At 38.1% G+C, this 19,874-nt stretch overlaps 1 protein-coding gene and 1 pseudogene across 3 annotated transcripts in view; both read left to right on the top strand.

The window, feature by feature from the left end:
• RALGAPA2 (Ral GTPase activating protein catalytic alpha subunit 2) overlaps positions 1-19,874 on the top strand; it is a 288,904-nt gene that overhangs the window by 157,332 nt on the left and 111,698 nt on the right. For all 3 annotated transcript variants that reach the window (XM_023761269.1, XM_023761268.1, XM_014463288.2), the window contains 6 exons: positions 4,207-4,335; positions 5,153-5,211; positions 8,902-9,010; positions 15,009-15,119; positions 16,740-16,808; positions 17,074-17,211. In XM_023761269.1, coding sequence (XP_023617037.1) covers positions 4,207-4,335; positions 5,153-5,211; positions 8,902-9,010; positions 15,009-15,119; positions 16,740-16,808; positions 17,074-17,211 — 615 coding nt within the window. The remainder of the gene's footprint in view (positions 1-4,206; positions 4,336-5,152; positions 5,212-8,901; positions 9,011-15,008; positions 15,120-16,739; positions 16,809-17,073; positions 17,212-19,874) is intronic.
• LOC106698626 lies at positions 112-695 on the top strand (annotated as a pseudogene).

Here is a 19,874-nt window from a genome sequence, read left to right as displayed (position 1 = left end):
CTAGTCTCCCAGGCTGCAGTGGGAGCTGTTGCCTGAGTGCTTTTCATCTGAGATGTTCAAGGCACTTTGTAGAACTTCTGCCACACAGGCCTGGCACCACATTAGAAAGCAATGCCTGCCATCCAGAAGAAATTTTTGATTGTTGGTGATGGAGCCTCTGGCTAGACTTGCTTCTCATCATTTTCGCAAGGCCCTGTTAGTTCCCAGAGGTGTGTATGTACCTACAGTGTTTGAGAACTATGTGGCCGATGTTGAAGTGGATGGAAAGCAAGTAAAGTTGGCTTTGTGGGACACAGCTGGGCAGGAAGATTATGATTGCTTGAGGCCCCTCTCCTTCCTGGACACCGATGTTATACTGATGTGCTTCTCCATTGATAATCCTGATAGTTTAGAGAACATCTCACAAAAATGAACTCCGAAAGTCAAGCATTTCTGTCCCAAGCTGCCCATCATCCTGTTTGGGAACAAGAAGGATCTTTGGAATGATGAGCACTCAGGGCAGGAACTAGCCAGATGAAGCAGGAGCCGGTAAACCCGGAAGAAGGCAGAGATATGGCACACAGCATTGGCGCTTTTAATTGCATGGAAAGTTCAGCAAAGACCGAAGATGAGTGAGGGAAGTTTTGGAAATGGCCACAGAAGCTGCTCTGCAAACCAGACATGAGAAGAAAAAATCTGGGTGCCTTGTCTTGTGAAACCCTGCTGCAAGCACAACTCTCATGTGGTTCAACTGGAAGTGCTGTTTATTAGCCTTAGTGTATGATTACTGGCCTTTTTCTTTTATCTACTAGAGGCCCGGTGCACGAATTTGTGCACCAGTGGGGTCCCTCACCTGGCCTGCGGGATCGGGCTGAAACTGGCTCTCTGACATCCCCCGAGGGGTCCCGGATTGCAAGACGGCACAGGCCAAGCCGAGGGACCCCACCGGTACACAGTCGTGGCCGGGGAGTGACGCGAGAGGTTGGCCAGCTGGGGAGGGACAGTAGGAGGGCTCCAGGGCATGTCCGGCCTGTCTCACTCAGTCATGATTGGCTGGACCCCAGCAGTAAGCTAACCTACCAGTCGGAGCGTCTCCCCCCTGGTGGTCAGTGCACGTCATAGCAACTGGACAACTGTCCCCTGGTAGTCAGTGCACATCATAGCAAGCAGTTGAGCGGCCTTAGCATACATTAGCATATTATGCTTTGATTGGTTGAAGGGACGACCGGACACTTAGCATATTAGGCTTTTATTATATAGGATAATTTACCTAAGATTACAAATCAGAAATCATCTTGCTACCAGTATTTAGAAGCCAACCATGATTATTAATAATGTCCAACCCACCTGACCACCGGGTCCTCTGACACTCCTCTCACAGCCCTCCTCGGCACTCTCACCTGACACACCAGGTGCAAATCAAGGAATTTCTTAACTTCTTGCTTCTTTCTAGAAAGAGAGTTAGGCTGAAACTACCTCATAACTAACATGTCTTGCCTGTCATCTGTCAGCTGCAAGATACCCTGGTGAGTCACCACTTCTGAACTTCCTCCTGAACAGACTTCATTGGCATAGCTCTGGAGTGGGCATCCAGTGTTTGCAAATTGTGCTCAGCCATCCAGTCCAGGACTTTTGTTTGCTGGGATATTTTTTATTATTGCTTCAGTTTCATGACAGCTTCTGCCTATTCAGGTTTTCTCATTCTTCCCAATTTAGTTTTGGAAGATTATGTGTATCTAGGAATTTGTCCATTTCACCCAGGTCATCCAGTTTGTTGGCATATGGTTGTTCATACTATGTCCTTACAATCCTTTGTATTTCTGTTATGTCACTTGTTATTTGCCTATTTCATTTCTGATTTTATGTATTTGGGTCCTCTCTCTCTCTCTCTCTTTTTTTTTTTTTTTTTGATGAGTCTGATTAAAAGTTTGTCAATCTTGCTTATCTTTTCAAAAAAACAGCTCTTGGTTTCATTGATCTTTTGTATTTTTTTTGTTTTTTTAGTCTTTATATCATTTATTTCTACTCTGATCTTTATTATTTTCTTCTTTCTACTTACTCTGCACTTTTCTTGTTTTTCTCTTTCTAATTCTTTTAGTTATAGAATTAAACTGTTTATTTGAGCTTTTTCTTGTAGCTTGAGGTAAGCCTGTAATGCTGTGAACTTCCCTCCTAGGACTGCTTCTGCTATTGCTTATAGATTTTGGGTTGTTGTATGGTCATTTTCATTTGTTTCCAGGAAATTTATGATACCTTTCTTGATCTCATTGGTAATCCATTCATTCTTACATACTATTTAGCCTCAATGTGCTTGAATGTTTTTGAGTGTTTTTATTGTAGTTGATTTCTAGTTTGATGCCATTGTGATCTGAGAAAATGCTTGATATGATTTCGGTCTTAAATTTGTTAAGAATTTTTTTTTCTAGCATTTAAGAATGTTCCATGTGCACTTAAGAAGAATGCCACTTTTGGATGAAATGTTCTGTAGATATCAATTAAATCCATCTGATCTATTGTGTCATTTAAGTTTGCTGTTTCCTTATTGATTTTTGTCTGGAATAACTATCCAGTGATGTCATTGGGATGTTAAAGTCCCTTACTATGACTGTATTGCTATCGATCTCTTCCTTAAAGTCTTCCAAGACTTTAAAAAACATATATAGGTACTTCTATGTTGGGTGTCTATATATTTACAAGGGTTATATTTTCTTGTTGTAGCAAACCCTTTAGAATTATGTGGTGACCTTCTTTGTCTCTTTTTATGGCCTTTCTTTAGAAGTCTATTTTGTCAGACCTAAGTATTGCCTTGTTAATGTCTCGGGAAATTGTTCTGTGAATATATTTATGAGGTTTTTGTTTATTTTTGTTTGCTTATTTCTGTTGCTAGTGAAATAGACAGTTAGCACAATCTTTAAACATAAACAGGCCATTAAAAGTGCTATTGCTAAGGATGTAAAAGAAACTGATCACAGGCCATGAAAAGGTAAAGAAAACCCAAAACTGTTGTTGATTTGAATAAAGAAAAAGCAGTTAGCCTGTAACAGCATTTTGGAGGCATGATAAGTGAAAAACCTAAGATGCTGCATGCCAGCTTCCTGAAAGACACCCCTAGAATGAGTGCTGGAAGTGATTCATTTAAGGCTAGTAGGGGGTGGTTTGATAAAGTTAAGAAAAGAAGTATTTCTTATAGATTAAACAATACATTAGACATGTACTGTTTGCTTATAGATTAAACAATGCATTAGACATCTAAAGCCAAATATTATAATTTTACACCTAAGAAAGGTTAAAACAGAATCATTTGGGGGTCTGGTACAAAGTAATTCAATTTGCTAGTACATTATTTCTAATGTGAAAAAATGATTCAGTCTTCAAGCAGATTGATTCTTGAACAGCCTTCTGGAACTGAATTAACACGTTGAGGATGGATCACGAGAATTCTTGCTTCATATTACACAGTGTTTTACAAAGTTTCATACTTTAAGATATTAGCTTATAAGAACATGTAATAACTTCAAAATGCAATGGGTATTTAATTTTAAAGTGTGCCTTTAACATTTATGTACAACCTTTTTTGTACTCGTTCAATAGAAATTTATCTGGCCACTGGGTAAAGTTAACACTAAAACTACTGGTCCACAATGTGTTAAGTTCGAGAACTGAGGTTCCACTGTATACCTAATTCCAGTAATGACAAACAAGTGGTCTCGTACCTCACTGTATGTCAGACACTATATTTTGCTAAGCATTTCTTGGTGAAACAGGAAATTAAGTAGATGGTGTCTTCTCTCTTTCTCTACCTTCTGATAGCCCAATCCCTTTTCCTTTTGAATTTTCCTTAACTGTCTTTATAGCAAAACTAATATTAAGTTGATATAATTTACCCTGCTTTGTCAAGAACATAAGATTAAAAAAAACCCCACAAAAACGGAAAGCAGTCATGAGAGAGTCAATCGGCAGACCACTGTTCACAATGCTTGTTTATATCCAAGTATAGTGATATTTTTCATTCCGTGGAAGTTAGCTTTTCATTTAGGCAAAGCTCTCCTGCTTAAGTAAGTATTCACCTGTGGGAGAATAACCAGGCATAGTTTGATGTTTTTTATCTAAGATAAAATAATTACAAAGATTTCCTTTCATGGTCATAAAAGAAGTAAGACATGTTGTCTCTTATCTAAAGTTTCTAACTTATAAGAAGAAAAATGTGTTTCCCTTTCCTGTATGCAGGCCCCTCGTTCAGAAGCTCTCACCATTCTCGGTTCTCTCGTCTGCTTTCCCAACGTCTACCAGGAGATCCCTCTGCTGCAGTCCGTGCCGGAAGTTGGTGAAGTCATCGCAGGAACCGAAGATGTCAAGGTACATAATGCACTTGACTAAATCTCAAGTTTAGAACTTTGCCATTCTAGCTCAATGGCTATCTCTTCCATTATTACACAGTGACCTGCTTATCTGAGAGTTTTGCTATGTCAAGTAAATGTTTCAATAGTTGTGTTTTTTAGAGGGCTGTTTTAGGGAGGTTAAAGGTATGAGATTCAGAGAATGCTATAGTTAAAACGGAGAGGTTCCTCGGGTATTTTTTATTAGATCTGTTTATCATGCCTCTGGGTCATAACTATGTAACGAATCATCCTTTATAATAATTTTATTGGTTTAATTATGCTGCGTTAGCCCATCAAATGAATTTATTTAAAACAATAATTGAAATAAGCTACATATTCCATTTCATTGCCGCCCTGATTAATTCCTACTAATAATTTGAAATTCCAAATTATTCCTTAAAGAATAAAAGTAAACATTTGTTCTCTCCTCCGCTGATTTTGGGGCAAACAAAAGTGCATTTTAAATCTCAGAATCAATCAATCTATCTACCTGTAGTATATAATTACAATAATTAATTGAGTGTGCTATATGTAATCCAATTAAAGTAAAAGAAAACCAGGGATTTCCTATCTGGAAGTCTCGCTGGCTTTGCTACATTTTTGTTGTATGTCCAGGAATTCTGTTCTCTAGACCAGCTTAGTTGCCCAGGGGCTCCCCCTGAGTCCCATAGTTCCTCCCCCAGGTTCCTGGGTCCTTTAGGAGCTCCTAACTGCCTGGAACAGTCAGAACTTGCGGGATAACAACTACTAAGCAGAGTTTTTATTTTACTTAATTGTGTTGTTGGTTTTTTTAGCATTACCTCATAAATATTTTACTGAAGAATGCCACAGAGGAACCAAGTGAATGTGCAAGGTAAATGTTGAATAAAATGTAAACAATTTTACATTTTTATGATACACATTTGTGTGTAAACACAATGTTACTAAACACATTCTTTCACATTACCCTTACACACACTAAAAAGTATAACACATATTATATCAGGAAAATGCTTCACTTAATTTTTTCCAGTTTCCACTATGATTCCTTCATTGAGTTATGATTTATTTAGAAACATATTTCTTAATTTCCAAACATGGTTATTTCTGTTTATTTTTTGCTACTCTTGAGTTAATTGCATTGTGGGTCAGAAATGCTGTCTGCCCTGATAATAGTCTTAAGAAATTATTGAAATTTGCCTTATGACCCTGTATGTAGTCAGTTTTGCAGATGTCTCATACATGCTTAAAAAACAGTGCATATATACACTGTTCTCCAATTGTTGGGTATAGTATTCTAGATGTGTCTCCTTTATTAATTTTTAAATCGTGTCCTTTAAATATTCCATAATCTTTTTAATTTTTTTATCACTTGATCATTTACTGAGAAAAATACATTAAAATCTCCCTTGTATATCTGTTCATTTTTGTTATATATAAATTTGAAGCTATGTTATTAGGTGCAAAGAACTTGAGTTAGATCTATAGTGAATTAAATCTTTTATATTTATGTAGTGACCCTCTTGATCTCTAAGGGTAATTTTTTTATCTTAAAGACCACTTGTCTGATATTGATCCAGCTATTTTTAATAATAATTTCTATTCTTTTAAATTTAACCTTTTTGTATTCTTCTCTTTTAAATTCTCTTTTTGCAAAAACTATAGATCTTTCATCTTTTTTTTTACTTTGCTATTGTCCCTTCCCAGTATTTCATTTTCTCCCTTCTCTTGCCTTCATTTTTCCCCCTCTCCTTTTTTTCTTTCTTCCTCCTTCCCTCCTATTCATTCTTCTTTCCTTCCTTGTTTTCTTTTTCTTTTTTCTCTTTCTTTTTTTTTCAGATTATTTTCCCACATTCTATTTATTACACCTGTTTTTTTGGAAGTCATAGATACTCTTTCAGGTTTTTTTAGAGGTTACCTTAGAAATGTTAATATGCATACTTACCTTACTAATTCTGAAGTTAGTCTATCTTTACCCTCAGCATTGCCAGTTCCTTAAAACGCAGTCTTCTGGTTTTGCTTCTCCACCACTACACCTGCTCTTTCCCTTTCTCCCTCTTCTCCCTAAACCTCTGAATGTTAGAGTGACTTGATTCTTCTCTCTCCATGACCTTCTAGATGTTCTTATTCATTCTAATCAGAATTTAAATTCCACCTACCTGCTAATGATACTGAATTTATTTATCTGGACCCTACTGGGAACCCATGATATATTCAGGCTTATATATTAAACTGCTTGGATATCTCAGCTTAGATGTCTTAACATATCCAAACTTAATACACTGTAATGAACCACTGAGTCTTCTGACTGTCTCCCAGACTGCATCTTAGTAAATGGTACCGTCGTCTAACTACATTTTTTAATCCAGAAGTTTGGAGAAAATTCTTTATTTTTCCTTTTCCCTCACCCACCATATTGAACCCTTCAACAAGTGTTGACAGTACCTTCTTTTCAAACCCCTTTTCTTGAGTGTAGAGAGTCAGATTTCTTTAGAGTCATAAATGGGATCAAAATGTTATGATATGGTCAGTCTTTCTTAGTTGTGTATAAAAGGAATCAGATAATTAAATTAAGGGAATGTAGGTGTAGATAAACATGCAGGCTGAAATATGATTGAGATTTCAAATAAATGGAGGAGACTTAAGAAAGAATATAGTATACTTGTGAGTGATGATTTAGAAAAATTAAGACAAAATTAGAAGTTTTGTTGTATAAATTGGACTGGTATGAGGTGGTAGCAAACAAGAGAGTATAGTGGAATACAGCAGAAGGGTGAAGGCAGTATTGCCATTAGCTAAAAAAAAAGTCTTGATAAATAAAACTCATTAAGGATCACAAAGGACATACTTGGGATACAGAGAATCTTAATTGGCAGGAAAGCCTAGGCATGAGGGATAATTGAGAGTATTAGAATTGGAAGATGCTAAATGGGAATGTTAAATGATAAATTTCAAAGAGAGAAAATAGCATGGAAGAGCTCTTATAAGCTACTGTGGCTTTAAAACTCAAAGCAAGCGAGAGTAGTTTAGATTATAAAACCATTTTATGGGTCACAAATGTTCTCTATAGTGCAAAGCTAATAGTTACAGAGTAATGCAGGTCCTAGAAATGAGAGATCTTTGCCCTTAACAAATTACCTTTGACAAATAGGTTAATGAGTTGTAAAAAAAACCATTTGTATACACACACTCCTAAACATATACACACATGCACACAAAGAGAGTCCCTTAAGATGGTAAAAAATGAATTTTTTAATATAATTCCAAGTTGTATAGATTTTAGTGGATTGAACAGAGTCTGGGTTAATCTGGGGGAAAATAAAAAAGTGTAGAGTACCTAGGAATATAGAGTGCTATATGCAAACCAAGAATGCAAAGTACAGTTTCTAGATGAGAATAAGCAAAGGTATTAGGCAAGAGAAGAGATAGATTTAGACAGTTCTGTACAGGAAGGACTACCCAGAGTTAAAATAGTGTGGAACTCCTGATAATGCTGGTGTTGGAGAAACAGAAATGGCCGGGCACACCTTGTAAACTGAGTTGCACTGCTTTACTGAGTGAATTTTGGTAGAAGGTGACACAATCTTCAAAGGGTTTTTAATATGTTTGTTCTGATGCACTTAGTCTATCCTAATTTAAAGAGATGAGAATCCAATGAAACTGGTGGTTTTAAGACCTCAAAATATATTGATTTTAATTGTGGATTTATATTGAATACAAATGAACTTTCAGGGTAGAGAGCTGAGCAGTATGTCCATTGTGATTGGCACTGGATGTGACCTCTTATTACAAAGAACAGATACATATTACAGCCAATGTCTGACTGAGTTGTGGTTTGAATCACTTTTTGTTCTGAAAATAAGCAGTTTTGGAAGCAAATATTTTAATTGTGTGTGTCGGCATTAAGAAAAAAGATAACAGGCATATGACTTTTTTTGGTTATTGTAAAAGATAGTGGAACATATCAGTTCCAATGAGAATTATCATTTAAAATTGATTTATAATTGAGAAAGTAATTTGTAAAGGACTGTGCGACTCAAAAACTATTCTGTCTTAATACATTGCTTAAGAGAAATAACAGTGAAACTTGTTTTGAAACTTGTATTCAAATATTCTTTACACTAAAACATAGGATCTGTCTTCTATTTGTGATAGGTGTTGTGTATCTTATTTTAAGGAAAACAATTACAAACTCAATTTCCAACAATATTCTAACATCCTCATTTTTAAATCTTCCTCAAAAATGTCTCAAAGCAGTAAAATGTACTTAAAATTAGTTTCAACAAAGATAGGTTGATATATGGGCTGTGACATTAAAAGAAAATATACCATTTATTTTATTAAATATTGAACTACTAATCATTCTCAATATTTCTTATTGTCCTGAAAAATGGTCTGTGGAAGGTACCTTACCTTTTTTTCTCAAGAAGACATTTTGTTAATGTAAATTTTGCTACTTATTAAAAATATTTTGTCACTTGAAAATACCAAGAAAATTTGGTCCGGGAATTAAATTAAAACATTGAATTTCATGAAAATCTCCTTCCTTTTTCTTTCTCAAAAGATGCATTGCCATTTGCTCCCTCGGGGTCTGGATATGTGAAGAACTTGCACAGTGTACAAGCCATCCTCAGCTGAAAGAGGCCATCAATGTGATAGGTGTCACTTTGAAGGTATTACCAACTCATGATATACATTTGACATTAAGCCATATTCTAGGTTTTCAACCAGTTTTCATTTGAATTAGCCCCATCTTTATTTTCCCCTCCATTCCCAAGAGGGTGTTTTTTAAAAATATATTTTTATTGATTCAGAAAGGAAGGGAGAGGGAGAGATCGAGACACCAATGATGAGAGAGAGACATCAATCGGCTGCCTCCTGCACGCGCCCCACTGGGAATCAGACTGTGACCTCCTGGTTCATAGGTCAGCAACCAACCACTGAGCCATGCCAGTAGGGCACCAAAACGGTGTTTTTAATTTAAAAATATATATTTTTCTGAGAGCCATGGTGAATGTTCTGTGAGGTTCTCAGGAGAGGCCACCAATGGCTGCTTCCCCACTGGCCACTGCAACCGGTCCTCCAGTCTGAGCATTTCTAGACCACGTTCAGTGGCAAATTGGGTTCCCTTGGTGGCTGGGCAGTTCCTGTGGCAAGCAGGACACCTGGAAGGAGTGACAATAAAGTGGGATTTTGTGCTCTGGCCTCATAGGTGGGACTAGGAGAGACATAACAGTCCTGGTTATGACCTTGAGTGCTCACGGTCCTGCTGGGCTTTGGGCACTCTTGGGACATCTTTCTACCTTTGCTTTGTTAATGAAAAGAAGAACTGCCATTTACTGGGTACTCGTGCTGGGCCTGATTCATGCTAAAGTCTCTGAGTGCTTTGGTTAACCTTCCTGACAGCACTGAGGTAGCTGTCACAATCCCTGTGTCACTCCAGGGGAAAGCAAAGCCAGGGAAATCAGGTCATGATCCCACAGCCATTCATGCTTAAGTGATGGAACCAGCACTGAGAGCTGATCTGTGTGGCATGAAAGACAAAACTCAACTTTTATATGCACTGTGAGGCCGCTTTTTAAACCAGAGCTCAAATTCTCCTGGGTCCTTTCCTGGCTCCTGCTTAGAAATGATGGCAGGAATTTTAGCATTGCTGTTAGTACACCCCCAGAACGAATAAGTGGCCAGCCCCTGGCAGGCACTGTGCCGAGGATTTGTGGAAGTTCTCCATTGCTAGGTAATTGCCCATTTTACAGTGGAAGAACTGAGGTACAGAGGAGTTAAAGAATTTGTTCCAGGCTCTAGAGCAAGCATGTCAAACTCGCAGCCGGCGGGCCGCATGCCTCGTGGCGGGCTGCGAGTTTGACATGCTTGCTCTAGAGCAGTGATGGCGAACCTTTTTGAGCTCAGCGTGTCAGCATTTTGAAAAACCCTAACTTAACTCTGGTGCCGTGTCACATATAGAAATTTTTTGATATTTGCAACCACAGTAAAACAAAGATTTATATTTTTGATATTTATTTTATATATTTAAATGCCATTTAACAAAGAAAAATCAGCCAAAAAAATGAGTTTGCGTGTCACCTCTGACACTCTTGTCATAGGTTCGCCATCACTGCTCTAGAGCAACAACCTGGCCTTGCTGAATCCTGAACTGTCTGTCTATCACCCACATGCAGGCTCTTGCCTGCCCTTCTCTGCTGTCTGCCACATGATGCTCTAATAATAACAGCCATTGCAGCTGGCGCTTGTGACAGTCATCACCAGGCCATTGACAGCCCTGTGCCGCCTTTTGTGTGTCAGCCCACAGGATAACACCAGTGTTCCCCTGCCCGTGTCTCAGCATCCAGCCCTCTGGCCTGGCCCCTGCCTTACTTGGCAGCCTGATTTATTGGCAACCCTCCTCACCCACCACTCTTCCTGGCCAAACTCAATGCTCCTGTTCCCTAGATGTGCCCTCTGACCACCTCCCTCTGTCACCCTGTCCTCTCCCTTCCCTCCTTGACATCCCTTGGGATTGCCCTTTATGTCTTGAGAGCTGGAAAAACGCTTGCTGGTGATCCCTGTGGAGAGGAATGGAAAATTAATTAAGCCAAGATTATCACTTAGGAGTGCTCCCTGTGCCCTGAGAAGGGAACTGAACCCTGACCTTGGTCATTGTGTTTAATCCTTAGAACTATCCTATAAGGTGAAGGGTTATTGCCAACTCGGCTTTACAGATGAGGAAAATGAGTTTATTGAGAATAATAGAGCTTGTCAGGGTCAAACCCAAGATACTCTGGCCTCATGTCTGGGCTTTGTCACAAATGTGGTGTGCAGGGCACTCTCGCTGACTCCCAAAGCCATGGAGAAATAGTCACATATAAAATGGAAAAAGTTGGGTATCAATTGTGTGTGTGTAGATTCCAGTTCATTTTTTTAATACTTTATTTTTTCATTTCTAAGATCTGTTTTTCAAATTTTAATTTTTCTTAAATCTAGAAATGTATATTTAATGTAATGTGGTACCCCCCCCCATCTTTACCCCTTTCCTGGAAAAGATGTTAATAATTTGATATTATCTTGAAATTAAGGAGATGTACAGATGTGCATATCTATATATCTATGTAGTATAGAAGAGAGATGGAGATTGGTAACAAGAGAAGAAGAATATGAGGTTTTATTTTTTTCTTTCTATTTATACAAATTTTCAAAAATTTTTGTAATTTTCTACAAATATGAGGAAAAACATAAGGCACCAGAAAAATATGTACCTGCCCTTAACTCTGTCACAGGTGTCCCAGCACAGTGCATGGATGTGGATCTGCCACTCCTGTACATTCAGTTATTATTTCCATTTTAGAAATAAAATAAAAGGTGACTAAGGAAAGCCAAGGAACCCCTCTTGCTCCAGCTTGAATGAAGTAGTCTTTAAAAAATGTACAAAAGATCAATGAAAAGCAAGAGCTGGTTCTTTTAAAAGATAAACAAGATTGGCAAACCTTCAATCAAACTCATCAAAAAAAAAAGAAAGAAAGAAAAAGAAAAGAGAGAGGACCCAAATAAATAAACTCAGAAATGAAAGAGTAGAAGTAACAACTGACTCCACAGAAATACAAGGGATTTTAGGAAAATATTAACAAATGATTATATGCCAACAAATTGGACAATCTGGACAAAAGGGATAAATTCCTAAAGTCATGCAATCTTCCAAAACTGAATCAGAAAGAATCAGGGGATCTAAATAGACAGATTACAACTAGCGAAATGGAAGCAGCAATAAAAATACTCCCAACAAATAAAAGCCCTGGACCAGATGCCGTCACAGGTGGATTTTACCAAACATTCAAAGAAGGACTAACACCTATCCTTCTCAAACTTCCAAAAAATTCAAGAGGAAGGAAGACTCCCAAGCTTATTTTACTAGGCCAGCATTACCCTAATTCCAAAACCAGGTAAAACCACTACAAAGAAAGGAAGTTGTAGGCCAATATATCTGATGAACAGAGATGCTAAAATCCTCAACAAAGTATTAGCAAATGGGATCCAGCAATATATTAAAAAGATCATACACCATGACCAAGTGTAATTTATTCCAGGGATGCAAAGCTGGTATGATATTCACAAATAAATAAATGTGATACATTATCTAAACAAATTGAAAGTCAAAAACCACATGACCACATCAATAGACACAAAAAAGCATTCAACAAAATCTAATACCCTTTTTTAATAAAAATTCTCAGCAAAGTGGGAATAGAGAGATCATATCTCAACATAATGAAGGCCATATATGACAAACCTACAGCCAATATCATACTCAAAAACTAAAACCGTTTCCCCTAAGAACAGGAACAAGACAGGGATGTCCACTTTCACCGCTCTTATTCAACATAATACTGGAAGTCCTAGCCACAGGGATCAGACAAGAAGAAGAAATAAAGGCATCCAAATTGGAAAGGCGGAAGTAGATCTCTCATTATTCGCATATGACATGATATTGTACATAGAAAACCCTAAAGACTCCACCAGAAAACTACTACATTTAATAAATAACAAACATAACAGATCAGCTCACACAGCCATTAATGCCATAAAGAAACAACAGCAGAGGGACAGGATAAAACAGAAGAGCTAGAGGGGGTGGACTGCAACTTTGGGTGGGTATGGTGGCTGTGCTATGATCTAAAAGATATGACAGCATCAGCCGAATGCAGATCTGGAGAATGAGTGCCCCAGGCAAACAAGGAGCAGGTGTAAAGGCTCAGGGCAGAAATAAGCCAGAGTGTTTGAGGGATGAGAGATGCCCATGAGAATCAGGTCATCTGAGGCCTGGACGGCTGGTTGAGGCTATGAAGAGCCCTTGAGTGCAGGTGCTCTTACCCTGGGTTTACCTTGCACCTGTCAGGAAGGGGTAGTCAGCAACTGTTTATTCTGTAGAATTAAAATTAATCACCGTCTTCCTTATCCTCTACATTAGTCACTGAAGTGCTAAATGTTAGCTTTTCTGTGTTGTTTGTGTGGTATCCAAGTCAGTCGGTGTCTGCTTCATGTGACTTGGAACTCCTTGGTGTGGAAATAACGAAGCTACCTATCCCGAGGTTTCCCTAGACAGGGACACAGAGTCATTGGCAAAGCTTTCTGCTCTAGATAATGAGGTGTGGGTGGCAATGTAGCCCAAGGTTCTGGCCATGGTGCCCTGCCTTTCAAGCACCCTCAGCCACCAGTCTTTGCAGGGGCTACCCCTTTGACATGCCATCTCACAAGAAATTTAAGCAGCCAGAGGAACTTGGACACATGCAGACTCAGGAAACGTACACAAAGTAATTGAATATATCATAATTCGTGAGTCTTATTCTCATAGTCCCAAATTTTTAATATTTTTTTTATGTTTCACGTGGGTTAAGTTTAATTTCCTAGGATAGAAAGACATTTGATCATTCCATTTCTCCTTGTGTGAAATGATGATAACATCTATCTTAAAGAGCTGTCGATGAAGATTTTTCAACGCTAAAATGATTATCTTGTAAAAGGTTCAGTAGCAGATACTCAATAATGCACTGAATTTAAATTTCCTACTAGCCAGCACTAGGATTTATGTGATCACATAAAAAAACCTTTTGAAGTTATGGTTTTAATTTCCAAATGATTAAGTGATAGCTATTTGTTTCTACAGAATGTTATATAAATTAATATAACTAGTCTGGACAAGAGGCAGTTATAGAATGATGATCGTTTATAAACTATCTGGTAATAGGACACATTTTTCACCAAAATAAAAATCCGAAGAAACCTGAAATACTAATTCAAAAAAATCTATGCATTCCTGTGTTCATTGCAGCTTTATTTACAATAGCCAAGATTTGGAAGAAGTCCAACTGTCCATCAGTAGGTGAATGGATAAAAATAGCTGTGATACATTTACACAATGGAATACTACTCAGCTGTAAAAAAAATAAGGAAATCGTACCCTTTGTGACAACATGGATGGACCTGAGAGAGCATTATGCTAAGTGAAATAAGCCGGTCAGAGAAAGACGAGTAGCATATAATCTCACTCATATGAGATGTAATGGACAAAATGAACTAACCAGCAAAATAGAGACAGACTCATAGATAGAGAACACTGACAGCTGTTGGGGTGAGGGTTTGGAGGGCTGGGTGGTGGTGGTAAAGGGATTGAAAAAAAAATACTCATGCGCATATAAGCATAACTAATGGACATAAGACACTGGGGGGTAAGGGAGGGCAGGGGATTGTCAAGGGCGGGGGGGGGGGAAAAGGACACATATGTAATACCCTTTGTAATACTTTTAGCAAAAAATAAAAATTTTTTTAAAAAAATTTAAATTAAAAAAAAATACTCATGGACACAGACAACAGTGGGGAGGGTAAGGAAGAGTGAAGGAGGGTAAAGGGGGGATACATGGTGATAGAGGGAGACTTGACTTGGGGCAGTGAACACACAGTACATACAGTATCCAGATGATGTGTTGTGGAATTGTGTACCTGAAGCCTTTATAATTGTTAACCAGTGTCACTCATAAATTCAATAAAAAGAAAAAAAAATAAAGCAAAACAAGGAAATATATCTCTAAAAGGAGCTAAAAAGAAATAACTTATGTTCTTCTTTAGTAGTAATGCGCATGTTAAGTGAGGTTATTTAGTTTGGGGTTTTGTTTCCTTTCCTAGTTTCCTAACAAAATCGTGGCTCAGGCAGCTTGTGATGTTCTTCAATTGCTGGTTTCCTACTGGGAAAAGCTTCAGACGTTTGAAACCTCTCTGCCTCTGAAGATTGCAGAAGTAAGTCTCTGTAATGCTGAAGCATAAGCATTTCCTTTTTGTTATACAGGTTTCCTCCCACCCCCCGCCAAAAAAAATGTGTACACACTTTAACAGCTGATAGCTTGATTTTCAAAATGAAATTTATTTCAATAAACACTGCCTTTATTCAAAGTGTGTGTATACATTTTTGGGGACACCCTATATTTGATATTTAATTGATTGTAGATACTCAATTAATTGTTAGAGAGCGGACTATTAAATTGCCACGCGAGTCATTCGTTTTAAGGTTGAATTGCACTGGTCCTCGGCTGTGATTTCAGGCACTATGTAGAGAAGCCACCAGTGTTCCAGGGCAGAGTCTTACACTTGGAGAGTTTGAAAGGCAGACACGACCACAACAAAGAGACCTTTGTAGCCTGGGCTTCATTCATCCAGAGTAATTTGGATGGTGCCAAGGAGGAGTAGGCAGCTGGTTAGGATGCCCTCTGTGTGTGGTGGGAGGAGCAGGGGGGAAGTGGGGGACTGCTGTGTAAAACCAGGAGTCTCTCCCAGACTGAAGGCCCGGACTGTGCTTCTGCCATAGCGTGATTGCCAGCTGTAATGAGATTACTGCTCTAATACCCTCTGTGAGGGTAACTGGTGGAGGAGAGGGACAGAGGACCAGGAAGAATCGTCTCAGGCGTAATGTCCTGGAGGTTGGTTGCATTGGGGATGCTTGCTTGTACAGGAGCAGGTACCCTCCCCCCGTAGGGGCCTGGTGGTAAAGCACACCCATTCCTGCCAGTTTGTTTAGCAGTACTCTTTAAAACATGCCCTGTTCTTTAACATCCAGTGGCAACTCTTTTTAAAAAAAATATATTTATTTATAAAATATATTTTATTGATTTTTTACAGAGAGGCAGGGAGAGGGATAGAGAGTTAGAAACATCGATGAGAGAGAAACATCAATCAGCTGCCTCCTGCACACCCCCTACTGGGGATGTGCCCGCAACCAAGGTACATGCCCTTGACTGGAATCGAACCTGGGACCCTTGAGTCCGCAGGCTGATGCTCTATCCACTGAGCTAAACCAGTTAGGGCTCCAGTGGCAACTCTTTAAGGAAATGTGGTTTGTTTCCATGTGGTATTAGAGGGAGAGTGATCTTGATTTATTTTTTCTCAGCCCTAGACAAATTTCACCAATGAGATCACTTTGTTCTCTCAGAGATACATCAAATATCACAAGTGATTTTTTACCTTAAGTGGCCTAGAGTGAAATAGAACTGTGCACATAGGAATATAAGGTGCTGCAAAATGGAATTGGGTTTTGGGGCAACCATGTAATTTACATCTCCATGGAAGACCTTTGAAAATAACACAGTGCTGTGACACTAGGAAAACAGTGTAGAGCTGGGTCATTTATAAAAAAAACGAAATGGGAGCATTTTCATAACTATTTTTGAAAATATTTTTTGCTTTCTACACAAGTGTGGAGACTGAAGATAGAAATTGTATGACTACAGATATAAATATTTCTTTCTCTGGAACCCCCAATTTTGCCACCAACAGCATGGGATGGAAGGCACATGGGACCCTTACCATATGGCTTCCAAAAGTATCACTATGGTCTATTTGATCGAGGATTTTTCTTTTATACAGATCCTTGTGGCCACAATTGCTTTTCTTTTACCAAGTGCAGAGTACTCCTCAGTGGAAACAGATAAGAAGGTAGGTGGCACACTGGCTAAGTTTCCCTTAGAGTCTGTTTTTTAAAAGTGTAAAACAGAATGATAAATAGAATTACATGCAGGGATATCCTCTATAATATCTTTCTCTGTTAACCCTCGTGAAAACCTTACTCATTCATTTATTCCTTTTTTGTGTGTCCATTGAATAATTACTATTATGCAGGGACAATTCTGTTGTTTGTTATTGCCTTCAGTGAAGTTTAAAAGACAGCAGTGTAAGGTACTGGGCCTGTTTCCTCTTCCAGTTCATTGTGTCCTTGCTCCTCTGCCTCTTGGACTGGTGCATGGCATTACCGGTGAGCGCCCTGCTCCGCCCGGTGTCCACGGCGGCCCTGGAGGAGCAGCACTCACGCAGAGCCCCTTTGCTGGATTACATCTACAGGGTGAGTCTCAGTTGGGCCTGGAGGGCATGGAGTATGGGCTTAAGCAACAGAGAATCACCAAAATAGGTTTTATGCATTTGCCTATTTGTCAATGCCCTTTTGAAAAGGATTTATTGGGCGGGGCAAGGGGGGAAAGGAGGGGGGCCTAAAAGAAACAAATAATTTAAGGAGGGAAAACAGGACAGATATAATTGTAGAGAAGCAATGATTACCATGTGAAAGATGCATGCATTTTCACATGACTGTCATCTTTAAACAACTGCGGTTTGATCAAATCCCCCAATTTTCACGGAACATGGTCCAAATCTACTTAACTTAAAACAGAACTGCTTATATAGTAGGAATATCCATGGCCTTAGTTTGAGAAAATCTATTTTTCAAAGGAAGAAAAAAGAATAGTGGTCCCAGTAATCTCTTAAAAGATCTTAAGAAATAAATTAATGAAATGTATCACATCAAAATAATTACCGTCATCATTTTTATAGTACTTAAAATATTGTACTATTTCACCCCATACTCATGACTAGGTGTGGTATTTGCTCTGGACCCTTTATACTGTCCTTCTACACAGACTTCAGTCTGTCCTGCGATGGCCTTATTTATTTATTTATTTATTTATTTAGCATTTCTGTGTCCATTCAATAATTACTATTATGTAGGACAATTCTGTTGTTTGTTTATTTTGGTAATGGACCTTTAATAATAGGTTTTTTTTAAAGATTCCATATCATTAACTGATTACTTTTATTTTAAAATTTATTAAATTAAAAAAATACCACTTAACCATGGTTGAAATTCTACTAAAAAGTATTGTGTATTTTTAAATAGATTCTTCACTAGTTGAAGATTTTGGTTGCTATGTTAGCTTTATAAACCTATCTGAGGCTGGCTTGACCCACTAAAGCAGCCACAATCATTTAAATTCATCTCTTTTTTTAAAAGATGTCTCTTAAAATTGCTTTACCAATATAAAAGTCACCTCATAGTTAACATGATTCACAAATTTATTGAATAACTCTTCATTGTATTTTTAAAGGAAACTTTCTATTAAAGTATAAATGCATCTAGAAAATTGCATCAATCATAAGAGAGAGTTTGATGAATTTTCACAAAGTAAGCACATCTGTGAAACCTGATCCCAACTCTAGAAACAGAACATTCCTAGCCTCCCAGAAGCACCCACTGCACCTCCTCCTCGTCACTAGCCACCACCACCCCCCCCCACACACACACACATACACAGGGATAACCACTATACTGTCACAGTACAGATTCGTTTTGCCGATTTTTAACTTTGCATAGATGGAAGCATACAGTATGTCGTTTTGTGTCTGATGTCTCCACACAGCATTGCTTCCGAGGGATTCATTATATTATTGTGAATAGTTGTAGGTTTTTCACTCTCATTGCTATTTCGTGTTACACAGGGAGAGTAAACCACCATTTATTTTTTATTCAACTGTTGATGGGAATTTTGGTAGTTTAGAATTTGGGACTATAAACGAAAGTTCTGTGAACATTCTATTCTAGTATGTTTTTTTGGTACACATATGTATGCATTTCTGCTGGGTGTACACCTAGGAGTGGAGTGCTGGAATACATATGTTTTGCTTTAGTGGCAAAAACTAAGTAATTTTCCAGAGTGGCTGTGTTAATTTACACTGTCACAAACAGTGTCTGAGAGTTGCAGCTACTAACACTTTGCTGGCCGGTAGGTATGCAGTGGTATTGCATCGTACTTTTAATGTGCGTTTCTTATTTTTATAGCATTTGACCAATAGAAATTAATTCTCTCAATGACAGAAGCTCAATTTTTATATTAATAAGAAAGCTACCATAATTTTTCTGTACTGCTTTTCTGCTAGGAAGATGACATACTTAGGTGAGTGTCCTCAGCTGACTACAGGTTCTCAGTACTTACTAGCTGCGCACAAAGGCTACATACCCCCAAGTCTTCCTCCAGTTCCCAAGAGGCAACGTTGAGTAGAAGGAACTAAACGGGGAGATGTCCAGCCCGACAGCAAGGCCTCCTGCCATGTGGTCAAATCCAAGGTCGTCATCTAAAAGTGAATTGACAGAAGGAGACTAGACTTTGGGTGTTGAACACACAGTACAATATACAGATGATGTATTCTAGAGTTGTGCACTTGAAACCTATATAATTTTATTAACCAGTATAATCCCACTGAGTTCAATAAAAATATTTTTAAATAAATAAATAAAAGTGAATTAACTGCATATAAAAATATTTAGCCCAAAGATGTCTCCTTACTTTTTAGAGTATTACCTTGGTTTTCATAAAAATTAGGTTTTTGAATTTATAATCAAACGGTAAAATTTAGTATAGTTATTAGCTCATACATTTGGGCATACACAAGATGATTTATGTTTGCATGGCTTATAGAGCTTCAGTCAACAGCAATTGGTAATCAGCCAGTAAGCTTTTAGGAAACTGGTCTTGTGAGAATAATAATACTTTAAAAACTTGTATTAAACTTACTTCATTAATCACACATTTAAAAATTGTATTAAATTTGCCCTTCCGATTCTTGGGGTCGTGAATTATACTAATTCAAGTTCATGAACGCTTATGAAATGCTAACAATCTCTGCTGGTCGTTTGTATTCTGCCATCCACTATAGGTGGTGGTTGTTTATCTTGTG

Source organism: Myotis lucifugus, unplaced genomic scaffold, assembly GCF_000147115.1.
Source record: "Myotis lucifugus unplaced genomic scaffold, Myoluc2.0 scaffold_205, whole genome shotgun sequence".
NCBI lineage: Eukaryota > Metazoa > Chordata > Mammalia > Chiroptera > Vespertilionidae > Myotis > Myotis lucifugus.
Note: the sequence above shows the minus strand (reverse complement) of the source record. Positions and strands in the feature narration are given on the sequence as shown.